The sequence below is a fragment of the Numenius arquata genome, chromosome 3 (genome assembly GCF_964106895.1).
Source record: "Numenius arquata chromosome 3, bNumArq3.hap1.1, whole genome shotgun sequence".
Classification (NCBI taxonomy): domain Eukaryota; kingdom Metazoa; phylum Chordata; class Aves; order Charadriiformes; family Scolopacidae; genus Numenius; species Numenius arquata.
In genome coordinates, this window is record NC_133578.1 from 65,487,378 (window position 1) to 65,501,827 (window position 14,450).

Genomic DNA, 14,450 nt, shown 5'->3' on the forward strand with positions numbered 1-14,450 from the left:
TCATGGCCCTGACTTTAGCAACATCAAAGCTATCAGTGCTACTTTCTCTCTTAGGAGAAGGGAGTGGTGAAGAATAAGGAGTGGATTAGGGAGAGTGAGTTTTCAGATACCCCTAACATATTAACAGAAATGTTGCACTGGTTTCCAACTGCGAGACAAAAGGCAAATTCAGCTTACCTCTGGGGCTAGCCCGGCAGATGCATGAGTGGGGTGTCTTGTGTCTGGGATTTGGGGGAATTTCAGTGGAATTTGCAGAGCCACCAATTAGAGGCAACTTATATCTGCTGAAAACCTACAGAAGTTTATTCTGAAATGTGACATGGGAAAAGTGTGGAACTCTGTGACACATTTTACAGATATTCCCAAGATTAAACAGGCTTTTAAGCATGATGGGCTAATTATATTCTTGGTGAAATACGACACCATGTGGAACATTTCCTCATTATGGTGGGTACCTAGGGATAGAGTCTAGTAACTTAGCCATAATTTTCCCATATTTCTATTGAAATCCACTTCTTGGTGAACAAAGAGAGAATTGTATTTTGTTTTCCATCTTTTGTACAAGGGAAGCAGCAGTGCTTCTGGGATATACCCAAATATACCTCTAAGACTTCTCTAGAGAGTTGACAGGAACTGTAAGTAAAGACCCTGCAGTCCTTATTTTCATGTGCTGTATTTTTCTTCTCAGTGACAACACACTAGAGCATTCTATGATCTCACATGGCAGATAACAGCAATGTAGACATTAAAGAAAATTTCAGGAAAAGATACATATAAACATCTGTCAGGCTCCAAAGCACTCCCAGAGCTGATGTGCCGGTGGCTCCTCCTAATATCAGGGGATTCCTGATGATGTTCTTTGTGAGGATGGAAACAGAAGTCTCCCATCAATAATTTATTCTCATTCTGAGCCCATAACCTTTCCCATGACATACTGTGCTCTATAACTCTGATCTGCAGGTACCATTTGGTTCAGTTGAAGAAATGTTGTGCAAGTGAATGCTCCTTTCTCAGTATGAATACTATTATCCTAGGTCTTGCTGGAGGGATAAAATGATTCTTATAATAAAGCACCCTGGCATTTAGAAAAATAGTAGACTAAAAAAATACTAGGAATCTTGATTTTGCTCAAAGTGGGCTCAGGATTTACTGATTCTTTTTTTTTTAGTCACAAACACAAAATCCTCTTGTAAATATAATTTGTGGGTATTTCCTCTATTGTCATTTGAGTGCTAGATCATTCTTCACCTTTTGTTCTGTGCAGTTTCACTATGGCCATGAAGTAAAGTCCTCCCTGAGTCATCGCGAGCTAATTTCACTGAAATTAGAGACTGTCACTTTTTAACGCAGAACCACTCTCAACTTGACTAGTGGTTGTTAGATCTTGGAAAACTGGGGACCTTGCAATATATTGGAGAACTGTTCAGTTAACTGCAATTCTTAAAAACAACAAAAGTGAAGATCCAAGGAATCTTGATTTGACAGCAATCTTTGATTTTGCAGTCTTAGAGTGCAGTTTAATCAATCTCTTTGTGAGGCAGCTCTGTCCTCAAATGGCAGATCTCTCCCAGCCTTCTTTCCCAGGCCATATCCTTGGGAACTAATCCCTTCTCACAGCTGTAAGAAAAGATGCAAATAGCTACGTATGTTCTAGTTTAAAAAAAAAAAAAAGGAAATAGAAGGTACAGTTTAGAAATTACGTATGCATATCAGTGTATCTTACAGATTAATATATTTTTCTTGATCACCTGGCATCAGTACCCAAGTCAAACAATGCAAAGAAAGCGGGTACCCTAAAATGTGAATTGTGTGCAGGGATATGACATCTACCATGTGATCTGGTTCAAGTGGTCTTTGCCTCTTATCCATTTATTCTTTTGTTTAAAGTATCAATTAATATATTATAGGGTAAAATTTTGGACCATTTGACCCCAATTAATATAGAGTTGAAGCTCTGAATATAGTTAAAGCTAAACAGGTAGATTTCTATACAGGCAGGCATTATTCACAAAGCTGTTTCTGTTCAGCTTTTTAAAGAGCATCACAGCGGTGGCTGATAGAAACCAGAAACATTGGGGAACAACAGAATTAGACCTAGATCTCTGGCCTCAAGTTCTGCAAAATCTATTCAATTAATTGCTTTGGATTTTTACTTATAAAAGGTAATAAATGTGCATATGAATTATTGCTGTTAATTATATATTAAATACTCATGTATGCTGCAGGTGCTATGAAAAGTTTTCCACCCATCCCCTCCTTCACCTAGAAGGTACTAGAGAATCCATGCTTTCTCCCTTGTGCTAATTAAACTCCCACACAACTGTACCTAGCTGCAAATAATAGACAGATGGCCTAGTTAAGAGAAGCAGAAGACTTCAACTTTACAGGTCCTTTGAGAGCTCTATCTCAGATGCTTCACCTTTTAACAGCGACAATTTGGATTAGGAACAATGAAGCACTCCAGAAGTTGTGTTTCTTTTTCCCAGAAGCTGTAAAACAGTACACTTTAGGTACCGTACTTCATAAGAAAGCCAAGGAGAGCTCTGCCTGCAGGTTGTTAGCTCACCTGTGAAATGTGTGTTTCTACTGTTTTCTGCTATCACAGCCTGAGCTTTCGGTAGGAGTGATCATCAGGTCCTTGCCTTAACTGTCTTATATAGAAATTTGCTACATCAGGCCAGGCTTCAGATCTGCCCTGCATGGGCTGAGAAGGTCATAAATACACTACTGAAGATTAGGAAGGGGTTGGGAAGCCATGAAGCTTTTCCACAGAAGGCAAACCAAACAGGGCGCAGAGCCTGGGGCACGGCAAGAGGTAAAGAGATGGTCAGAGCTGTGGTGGAGCATGCTCTCCTCCCACCCAATCTCCTGAACATGGGACAGGCTTATGTGCAATCACACACAAAGGACATAAGTGCTGCCTGCCACAAGATTTTAGTAGTTGCACAGAGAAGACTCAGCCCTAACGCTGGAGATGCAATTTGCAAGTTCTTAAGTGGTGACAACATGCAATAAAGCAGGACCGCTATTCCATGGTGGCTGAAGAAGATTATGTCTGTCTGGCAAATGTGCGGTTTAGCTGATGTTCACTGTCTGTTCACCAGCCTTTTTTAACTAGAATCAGATACAGAATTTTCCTGTGAAAGTCTTCTAAATAGTTTTGCTCAGGATTTTTGCTAAATAGAATTACCATGCTTTCCATTTTTAGCAAATAGAATTACCATGCTTCAGTACATGCATGTCTTTAGGTCAGGCTATGTCCTGCTAGGACAAAGGAGATTTCTTTTCAGAAAGGTGCATAAACCAAATCTATTGAATACTCTTCCTGTCAAGTGTTTTAGCATCACAGCAGGGCAGATAGCAATCCAGGTCACATTCTTCTCACAGCACAACCTGTCTGCTCTGCAATGTGTTTTGTAAAACTGCATAAAATTGATATGTTCTATGTACCATTCGCAGACACATATGATACTGGTTTTATTCTTCCAAAAACCAGCCTAAGTTTTGACTGCTTAATTTTTCAGATTCCTCAGTCAGATCCAGATGCACTTCCTCCAGTGGATCCACCAGATGTTAGCCAAATTTACCCAGTCCCAGCCAACATCCGACCTGTTTTAAGCAAGTACAGAGTGGAGGTGAGTTAGAATATTTCCATTTCCAAATCTCAGCTCCTTTTATTCTCTTATGGAACTGTAACAGTAAGGGATGATGATTTAAAAATCCTGATCAATAGGAATCACATGAAAATAGCATATAGATCCCAAAGTAAACGTGGTGAGTTCAGATCAAATTGATTCTCCAAGGCTGGGCATGCAAGGCAGTGCTTCCACCTGAGGCCAGCAAAGGCAGCATCTCAATCCCAGCCTGCCGGGATGGGACTGCACCCATGGGAGAGGGTGGCTGATGGACCTGCACTCTGTGCACCCAGGGAAGTGTCTGCTGGAGACGGAGAGCTTCTCCTTGCAAATGACCTCACTGGAGGTGATGTTCAGCATCAACCTTTTCTGGGTCCCAAACTTCAGCCAAGCAATGTCACCTACCTGCGTACAAATGTTTGTGCCTTTTCTCCCCTTGTCTCTTGCACCATTTGGACCCAAAGTCCCCTTGTGTTAGAAAGCAGGGAACTGTGGCACCTTTTCATGTCAGTGTAATGCCTGGATGCTACCCACTCTCACCACTCCTTGTCACTCATCCTGCAGCCTTCACACCACCTGCTTATTTTCCCATTTTGCTGCGCCAAGTCAGATCCTGCTTGCGTAACCTGGTGGCCCTTCCCCAGAAATACTCATTTGGAAGCCCAGAAGTAGTTCCAGCTTTGCCTTCAGAGATCAAGCAATTGAGCTGCTGAGAAGAAAAGAACAATTATTAGCTCTGCTATATCATTTAGTTAAGCTACTGTTTTCTGTACATAGCAAAGAGGTTTTGTTAGCAGTATTCTTTTTTACACCTGACATTGCAAGGTAAATAAGCCCATGAACTACTCTGCTGATGCTAAAGGGACAACTTAAATCATTAAATATAGGTGTTCCTCTAAGTATTGGGCTATGAAGGCCTTCCCATTGCCCCTGCAGCAGGGTTTCTTTGTGCTGCTTGTACATTTTCTTTTTTATGCTGCTGTGACACTCATCGCAACTATCTCTAAGGCACCCAGCTTAGAAGCATCTTCACTGTAGGCTTTTTGTTTGGACAGCTGAGCAGAGCAGCCACCCTCCCGGATTCAGAGCTTAAATAGATTAAATTATGTTTTGGGAGCACATCTCTGTCTCCTTTGGTTCTGTAGGGAGCCCATGACAACTCCACTCCTCAGTCTGATACCTCAGGCACCTTAAAATCAGGGAAATTGCATCCAGATCCAGATCGCTTAATTGCTAGGAGAACAGGTTTATAGTTGGAGTGCGCATATATATAGTGAAATATGAACTCTGGAGGGTATCCAGCAAGAAAATAACATGGAATGAATATAAACTAGCTATTTTTGTTAAGATATTATAAACTCTATCTCACACTGGTGGAAATGGCTGTGGAGATATTATAACTACAGAAGTGTGCCCCAATTTTAACCTCTGGCAACAGAGGAGGATCCCACCGATCCTCACTCCCCTCCAGTGCCCCTTGCCACTCCCTGACTCGCACAAATCCTCAGTCCTGTCAGCATTCAAGGTGTCCACAAAGGACCCCCACACTCTCTTTTGGTTCCAGTCTTCATTTCAGATTCATGAGACTCATGGCTTCTCTCACCAACTGTGACATAACCATTTTCCCCTGTCCCAGCCCTCTCCTTCAGGGCCCCCCAGCGTGTGCTGTATAAAGTCCTGTTTTTCCTGTAGACTCCTATTTCACAGATCCAGTCTCCTTCTTGTCCTCCAGACTAGGAACACGGCCCTTTGAAGGAAAGCTGCTTGGAGACCTCCTGCCATCCTTGCAGACCCGAGGGCTAGCTCAACTGGCAAACCTCTGTTAATCACCTCTGATCCTGTGGGATTTGTTTGCTCCATCAGCAGCTCTGACACTTTAGACAAGCTGAGCCCCTGCTGTTCAGATGAATAGTCCCCTTACCTTGCTGAAAAGACAACTTTTACAAATGTGATTATTATGGCTTGTAGTTGGCAATAACTTCTCGATAACAGTTGGCTGTCATTAATTGCTTTAACTTCCACCGTAATCCTGATGATTATTGGATACCAGATTTAAGTTGCTTGGTTTTTTCTGGTAGTCCTCCATCCCCAAAGGAGGGATCTCTGCAGGCTACCCATGTTTCTCTCTGCCCACCACAGGTCCTGTTCTGGGGTGTTCGAGAGCTGAAGAAAGTCCAGCTCCTCTCTGTAGATCGCCCCCAGGTTCTCATTGAATGTGCGGGTAAAGGAGTGAAATCCTCTGTCATTCAGAGCTACAAGAAAAATCCCAATTTCAGTGGCCTTGCAGACTGGTTTGAAGTGGTACGTACAGCATGCTGCTCCTTGCCTGTCTGTTCTCTCATTAGGCAAGGTGTTAATTACTAATTTCCTTTCTTGTCAAATAATTTCCTCTGTGTCTTGATTAAATATTAAGGGGCATCAGTTCTTATCTGAAAGCTACTGATTTGAAGATACTTTAAAAGATGTCTGCTACCATTGAACGATAAAAGAAGATGATGTTCCTCATGTTGTATCCTAAGTAGGAAAGGAAATATGTTGCAATAGGATTTTTACTGATAGATTGGAACTTGTTGGCAGATAGCAGGGATATTTTTAGTACTTTTTCCTCCTCCTTTCCCATTTTGCAGGGTGGTGCTCAGTTTACTTTTTTTTTCTTTCAAGTCTTTTAATTTTACTGCATGTTACTGGGCTGCTAAGGGGATTGATCATTTCTGGCTCATGAGCTCTGGACCTTTTCATATTTTAACACTTGCTGTTGTGGGCTGGAATTGTAATTATTGCCTGTTGGCTGAGCTATAAGAGCTGGTACTTTCAGTGGACAAAAGTCAGAAAAAAATAATCTGTTTGATTTGCTCTAGTTGCTAACATCAAGAGAGAAAAAGTTTATTTATAAGACAAAAGGATATCAAAACACTAACCTGGATACTGAAGTGTGATTGCTACAGTATTTTTAGCTTCCATTGTACACCACATGTTCAAAGATCTGCTTTCCCTTTTTTAGTTCATGCTATAAAGCACGTAACCACCCAGTGTCCATATCTCATGATTGGGCAAACTGAGGCAGATAGGCTTAATGGCCTTCAAAAAAGCACCAGTGGCATTAAGACCCACAACTTCCAACACAACGTTCATTCCTTCTGAACATTCCTGATTCTCCCTGTTTGTTCTAACAAGAGATGCTTGTATATGACAACATGGGACTCCACTCAGTAGCACAGTCCATATGGTCCATTGTATTCTTAAGGACAAGGTTTTCTCCAGACTTTGTAGAAAACTGTGGACAGAACTATATTGCCTATGCTGTATGCATTTTGTGTTTTGAGGATGGGGAGAAGAACAGAGGGAAGATTAACAGTCTTACTGCTGTGCACAACAAATATTCTATGTGTTCTACATTCTCTAGTAATTCTCATGCTTCTGTCTGTCCTTCTCTACTAGGAGCTGCCTGAAAATGAACTCTTGCATCCCCCACTAAGCATCTGTGTGGTCGACTGGAGAGCATTTGGGAGGAGTACTCTTGTTGGAACACACACCATCAATTGCCTTAAGCAATTCCTATGTAAGACCCAGTTGGGTCCTCAAGCTACACCAAACAGACTAGACATTATAGAAATTGAGAAAGGTAAATGTCCAAACCTTACCCAAAATAAAAAGACAAAGGACCTACTCAGAGGCTTAATAATAGGCACATACTTAGAAGATATGCTTTATTGTGTTGAGTGTAGGGTCAAAGCCCTAATCATATGATCATTTGATGATGACCAAATGTGATGATAGCATTTCTGGCAAAATCTTACCTAACTTGACAAGTTTCAATTTCAGCTTCATCTGAGTCATCCCAGCCTGCTGAGTTACCCCAAGAAGAACCATTTTTAGCTGATCACATCTACGCTGAAGTGGAGCAGGGTAGATGTACAGTGGTGGAACCAGACCCATGTCTCACAACACTTCCTGCCCCTGAACCAGAGCACTCTGCATCTGAACCAGAGAAAGACAGAAAAAAGAAGGTGGGTAGAGCTGAAACTGCCAGTTAACTCTTTGTTGAAATCTTGCAGACTCTAGCCCTTCCTTATAGGATGGTAATCTCTTACTTATCTCAGGATTAGAAATTCTGGGTGCTGATGTTAACACACACACTGTCTTGCTGGCCCTTGAGAGAACTAGTTAGCAATGCAGCTTTGTTTTTAATGAAACTAAAATTTCATTACTTCCATTAATAGATACTTCTTTCTTTCCTTTTATGCTAGGTGATCATCTAGCACATGGGCAAGTACTGCTGGAGCAGTAGGATTTTTACTTTTCCTGGCCTTGAATGATCTACTTAATTGCAAAACTCTTGCTGTGATTGACTGGTTTTGTGTCCATGGTGTTTAGGCAGGGATGAAAACCCCTTGTGTTAGACGCTGTACAAAAGTGGAGGAGAAAGTCTGTTTCCAAAAGATCTTACATGGTGATCATGGTGAAGTGTCTTGTAATGAAAGGCAGAGATATTTTATTTAGCTCTTGGTGGTTGACATTTTCTTCAGATAAGTCTGTTTATGTTTGATGTCATGAGTCAGGTGATTAGTTTTAATCAGCTCTAGAATTCAACAGTGTTTTCCCTATGTTTTGGTAGGATATGAAAAAATCCGTCCGACGATCAACAAAGCGGAGAAAAAGAACGATTGCAGATGAATCAGCTGAAAATGTTATTGACTGGTGGTCAAAATACTATGCTTCTGTGCTCAAAATGCAAAAGGTAAGTAACCCAGCATGCCCAAATCTCTCATGGATGAGCAATGTCGTAAAAGTAGATTTACTACCGAATGATTCCTTTTCAATATTATATTCATAGTGAGGAGTTCGTTTATCGTCTTTTTCTTTTGAAAGGCAAAAGGAATTTTTTCCAGTGAGGGAAAACCTGAAGACAGTAAGTAAATTATTTGCATTTTTCTATTACTTTTAGTAACAATACTTTGCTTCTCTACTATTTTACCACCAGCAATAATGTCTGGTAACAGAGTACTACTGGTATACTGGACTCTTTCCTCTACCTCTGGTCAGATGGTGGGTAGTGTTGGATCAACATGGGTTTCCTGTCATTCAGCTCTCATGCACAAAGATTTGCAAAGTCTAAGTTCTAAATGATAGAAGGTGGAGATTATCCTAATGTTACGTTGCATTTCTAAGAGGTTCAGAAAAAGAAGTTATCTCAATTTTTAATCCAATTCAGGATAAATGATGTAGGAACAGCTTCTGCTAAGAGACTCTGTAGTCATGTGTGTTATTTCGATAGCTGAAAAGCTTTGTGTCTAGCTCAGGCTCTAGTGGAAAATTTTTACAAAAGAACCTAAAAGAATTGGCCAGAAACAGGCTCTGTGTATATATATATGTCTCCATACATGTATACTTTGTGGTTTAACATGTCCTCCCACAATCAAGCAGAGCTCTAGAATATTGGTTTTTTTTTTTTTTTTTGGACTAATGTGACTGCTTGAGCACACTGGGAAAGAAATGTTTACTGTTTACACAGAGCTGCTATTCAGAATTAAACTATAGCATCTTCCCAGGCCACAGCTGACTGCACTTCACTAGTGATTGAGGTGATTTCTATTTTAAAGGAGATGTTGAGATTGCTCTGGATGGAAGACATGACCTAAATGTCGAACAGTATCATTCTGGAAATAGCAGCTGATGGTGTTTCAGTGATTGTCAGGACTCCTGAGAGATGAGGCAGACACTAGTTTCTGAGTGAAACTCACTTGTCCACATGAAGGAAATATTTAGATAGAAAGTGTTCCATGAAGGTGTGATGCTCTCTTACAGTTACAAATTTACTTGTCATGGTGTCATCCACCCACATGCTATTCAGGCAGTTGTGGCATATTGTTTTTGACTGATGACTTCAGATCTTGTAAATTCTCTTCTGATAGTTTTAGTTACATATTTTCACCTATGATGATGAGCATTATACATACAGGACAGCACTGATGTAATATATACATATAGATATGCTTCTAAATGTTTAGTGATATCAAACACATGAACTACTCAAAAAATGAAAGTAAAGTGAACTCAAAATCCAGATTTTAGCCAAAGAACTGAACCATCTCAGTGCCATTTTTGAGGGCTCACGCTCTATTTGTTAGGAAGTCCCCCCTCAGTGTTTGGAGTCTGCCTTGAGGCTGGTCAGATACCTCCTCCCATTTCTCATACTTCTGGGCTTTCACAAGGCGAGACACACTTTATTTTGTGATAACTTTGAGCAGAGAAGGACATGGATCACCTGATGCCTGAAGTACCAGTCAGCCTAAATAGTCACTTGCAGTTTCAGATAAGCCTTTTTATGTGAAAGATGTTAAGATTTGTTAGTTTACACCTAACTAGGTGGGAGGAGTCAGAGAGGAAGGAAAGTGGTGTATCACCAGAGTGATATAGAACACTGTCACACTTCGTCCTTGAAGGTCATCAAGAAGATTTAGCCACAGAGAGGATAAAATGCCACCTTCTGCCTGGGAGGAGCAGTGGGAAATGATAGGACCCTAAGCTTGGCAATAGAAGACTGAATGGAAAAAGAACAAAGGGGAATCTTCAAAAATGTATTTTGCATCTTTATCTGAAGCATTTGATGTTCTTTGCTCGCTAAAAACCTATATGATGTCATGAAATCTCTGCAGACAAGCAGACTTCTGACCACATTGCACTGATCATAGAAGAGGAGCCAGACAAAAAGAAGAAGGATAAGACATTGAAATGGAAACAGAAAGAAACTCCAAACCTGGCAACATTGCAGGTAAGAGAGAAGTAAGGCTGAGGGGAAAGGCTGCTGTTACTCTCTGTCACCCCAAAGCCTGACATTCAGTGGCTGAATTTAGCAAACCTTCCTTACCAGACACTTTAAAATTAATAAAACACACAAAATTGTATTTGATCATGCACATCAGCATATGGGACCCAGAGAAAACCAGAGTCTTGTAGGGTGGATGTGACCTGCTTGGCCTTAGACCTTTGGTTTACCAGTATGGACACACCCAGAGAAAGAAGTGAAAATTCAGTTTTGTTGTTTGCCTGTAAAGCACTGAATCTGGAAATTCTAATTTCATGTTGGAAATATTACAGCCTATTAAGAATGACTTAAAAAAGAGTATGGAAAGCATTGCTGCAATTGCTAGTGCATCCTGCCTGATGGGGAGGTAATATGCAGCTCGCATTAGACTTGGTTGGGTAATGATAGAAAGAATTCAAAGAGAACTATATGGGTCATGCAAAATGACTGGAGAGATGAGGAGGATTGAAAAGACTAGGACTGCTTGGATTAGAATGTAGCTGAATAAAGGGGAATTTGAAACTGCTGTATCCATTTTTTAGGAGATGGCACTAGTGTAGGTCCTTCTATTTCACACTGAGTAACACTTCATAAATTGCAGGGGGAGAGTGTTGAAAAAATACCCATCCTTTAAAAATGATTTGGTCTTTTTGCCTATCCTAAAGCTCTGTCCCCACAGCACTTTATTGCTTTGCTCTCATGTTCTGACACAAACATAACAGAACAGGTCTGTACACCAAAGACACATTGCAGAGAGGAAACAGAAGCAAAGAGCAGTACATCCACGCTGTTTTTCACCCACACTAGTGCTTACAAATGTTCATTCTGACCCTTCTAGAGCCACTTCTACCTGCTGCATTAATGTACTGTTGCAGTAGCTGGGAAGGACTTTGGTTAAGGATGAACCTGCTCCTGTTTTAAGTGGGGAATTAACTTTTTTCCCTCAAGGACTTTTGCAAAACCTTGGTTTTATTAAAATCTGTATTTTGAGTCAAAATGGATTTCTAGTCATCCTGTAATAAAAAAGTTACTATAAATATATTCACAGCACCACAAAAAGTAAGCATTCTCCTATTTTCAAAGATTTATGAAGGGGACTTGGAGAGTGAATTTAATAACTTTGAGGACTGGGTGAAAACTTTCCAGCTCTTAAGAGGAAAATCTAATGACGAAGTTCATGCTGACTCTGAAGACAGAATAATAGGAAAATTTAAGGTGAGCTTTAATGTTGATTAAGTGGGTAATAATTTAGAAACTTTATGTTTTTATGCGTATTTCAGGCTTACCAAAGATGAAAGAAAAAGACATTGACAGTCTGTTGTAAATAGAGTTATCTTTTTTATTGGATCTAGAGTCATATTTTTCCTTTCCTATTATCTGGTAGATGAAAGCAGCATCCAGCACCAGGTGTTCACTGTTGTTATGAAACAAGGAATTAAAAAAAAGTTTTAAATCACAGAAGGGGAAGAAGAGATATATTATGTGGCCCAGATTCCGCTAATGCAACTTCATTACTGCACTATCAGTTACAGCACTTTATATGTAATATTCAGTAATTTAAACAGAGGCCCTTACAGCTACTCCAGTTGGAAACAATTTCACAGCCTGATCCAGGGCACCATTAGGCAATCTGAAAATGTAGTTCAATGCATGAATAATGATAGTAGGATTGCAAGCACTTTGTAGTTTAGAGAAACTGATTAAACTCATTGATACCTCAATTAGTTTGCAATGCAAATTTCTGTTCAAATGACTTGCTAGTTCGTTTCAGGCAGTATGAGCTACTCAGCTGCATGAGTCAATATTGATTTATGTGAGTGGTATAGTGGCTGCAAAAATACAGTTGGATTCCAGTCACAGTTGTGAAAGTAACTCAGTGGAATTATCAATTTGCAAATATACAGTTAAGGGCAAAATATTATTTTTAGAATACTAAGAAAACTAGATTCAGAACACCTGCAGGTGTCAGTCCTTTAAATAATATAATAGAGAGTGTGCAAGTGCTTCTTGCAGTCACCTAGATGTGATGGTAGTACTATGTTATAGAGCAAAGACATTTTTAAAGGCATTGTTTAGTGCACTGAAGCCTGTGTTTCCTTTGAGTGGCACCACAAAATGTGTTGTGTATAAGTAGGTGCTACAGCGCAGGCTGCATGAATGATATTTTGTTTGTATTCAAAGGATTGTTTTTGTATTGCACTTGATCTGTTTTCGAGGGAGATAAAAGAGAGTGTATTGCCAGGGCTCCTTCTGCATATACCCAAGTCCGGAGGATGGCAGCTTGCTGGATGGAGGGCAGCCCCGCATCCTGCAAGGGATACCACCAAACCACTCTGTCAAAGTCCTCATCAGGGTTTATATTGTGGCAGTAAGTATACAGATATTCTTTTAACCCTAAAATAACGTGGATATTTCTTTTCAACTCAGTTTACCTTCAGTGTTTTTGCAGTGAAGCCTCTGAAAATCCTCATCTGTATGGTAGAAATGTTTTTAGTCGTATTTCAGACAATGTTTCATGCTGTAAAAACAGGTGTTCAGAATAGAAAAAGTTACATATTACTCATGATAAACAACAAGACTGGAGAATGACTTGTTCAAACTGAAAGGGCTAGAGAAATAACTAACATGGTATGGACAACCTGTTCCAGCCACATTATGCAAATGCAGCCAGTTTTAATCAGTAGAGTTGTTTCAAAATGACACACATCTAAACAAATCTTTCTCAGTACTGGGAAAATGGGAGCATATTTTTTGAGGGCTGTGAATTGCATGTAATCAAAGTGGTAGGCACTTTCAGAATACCCATAACTGGACAGGAAACCCACAGTCTTGTAGCATGACCGAGCTGTATTTAACCAAGCTTCTTGAGGACATCGTCTTTCTTCTTAACAGGCATTTAACCTCAGCCCAGCTGATCCAGATGGCAAGTCAGATCCTTACATTGTGCTGAGACTGGGCAACACAGAAATTAAGGACCGGGAAAACTATATCCCCAAGCAGCTAAACCCAATTTTTGGAAGGTCAGTGATGGCTTATTTTTTTATTCAGGGGTGATTTCTGCTTTATCACTTGCCACCACTGTTGTTGTTACTATTACAAAGTGTTTGTTATATGCTGATTTCTGCCTGTTTGGATGTTTTGTTATTCTACTGGTTAAAATGTTAAGAATTGGTGCCACCCTGTATGATTATAAATTATTTCATTTTCATACCAGTCAAAACACATCATGCAATGCAATCTGTGAGAGGTTTTGCAAAACGATGCATGAGAGGAAATGAGACAACAAAGTATCTTCTCTGTGCAAATTAATGCAATTTTTAAGTTTAAAGTGAAATAAATATCAGCACAGTAATGTGTGATTTCACAATCTTTGTTGCTATTTCAGGATGAATAGAGTGCCAAGTAAGTCTCATAATTTTAGGATTAGGACAAAAAACCAGTTTTTTGAAACCACCCAGTCTTCTGAATGAGGGAGCCCGGGGAAATACAAAGTTGACGTCGGTACTCATCAACTTTGTATTATCATTGCTTTATACTTGCTTATATTGTTAATGCTAATGGCTGTGATTTTTTTGCCAGTAACTTTCCCTGTTTTAAGAAGATTGAAAATGCTTTGAACTGGGATGGAGTTATTCTGTAAGAACACTAAGACTTAGAAACTACACTATGTTGGACTAAAGGCCCCCTTGGCCAGAGTCCTGTATGCAAAAACAAAGACTTAAAGAAAAAAAGTGTAAGGAGGAAAGACAAGAACAGAGTGGTCCCTCCATAGCATGCCATCTCCATTGCTGTGATTTAAGCTCTTCCTTAGTAGAGGTTGCAACTGAACTGTCACGATGATAAACTGTAAAGCACAGCTATTATAGATACATATAGATGGAATGGGAAATCACCACTGTGTCTGTTTTAGACAAGTTTAGGAATGGGCTGTTCATTTGGGTAAGCCTTGCTGCTGCTGCCAGTGGCAACACTGGGGTGACTGGCCCAGCAACTCCTCCATAGCAGTAGTG

General features: G+C 40.1%; 1 protein-coding gene across 1 annotated transcript in view; it reads left to right on the top strand.

Annotated features, from left to right (window-relative positions):
• The window catches only part of FER1L6 (fer-1 like family member 6), a 67,575-nt gene that overhangs the window by 34,424 nt on the left and 18,701 nt on the right, over window positions 1-14,450 (top strand). The window contains exons 23-32 of the mRNA XM_074145992.1: window positions 3,525-3,635; window positions 5,775-5,936; window positions 7,074-7,257; window positions 7,458-7,642; window positions 8,251-8,373; window positions 8,505-8,544; window positions 10,292-10,407; window positions 11,524-11,655; window positions 12,683-12,808; window positions 13,333-13,460. Of these exons, the coding sequence (XP_074002093.1) occupies window positions 3,525-3,635; window positions 5,775-5,936; window positions 7,074-7,257; window positions 7,458-7,642; window positions 8,251-8,373; window positions 8,505-8,544; window positions 10,292-10,407; window positions 11,524-11,655; window positions 12,683-12,808; window positions 13,333-13,460 (1,307 nt within the window). The remainder of the gene's footprint in view (window positions 1-3,524; window positions 3,636-5,774; window positions 5,937-7,073; window positions 7,258-7,457; window positions 7,643-8,250; window positions 8,374-8,504; window positions 8,545-10,291; window positions 10,408-11,523; window positions 11,656-12,682; window positions 12,809-13,332; window positions 13,461-14,450) is intronic.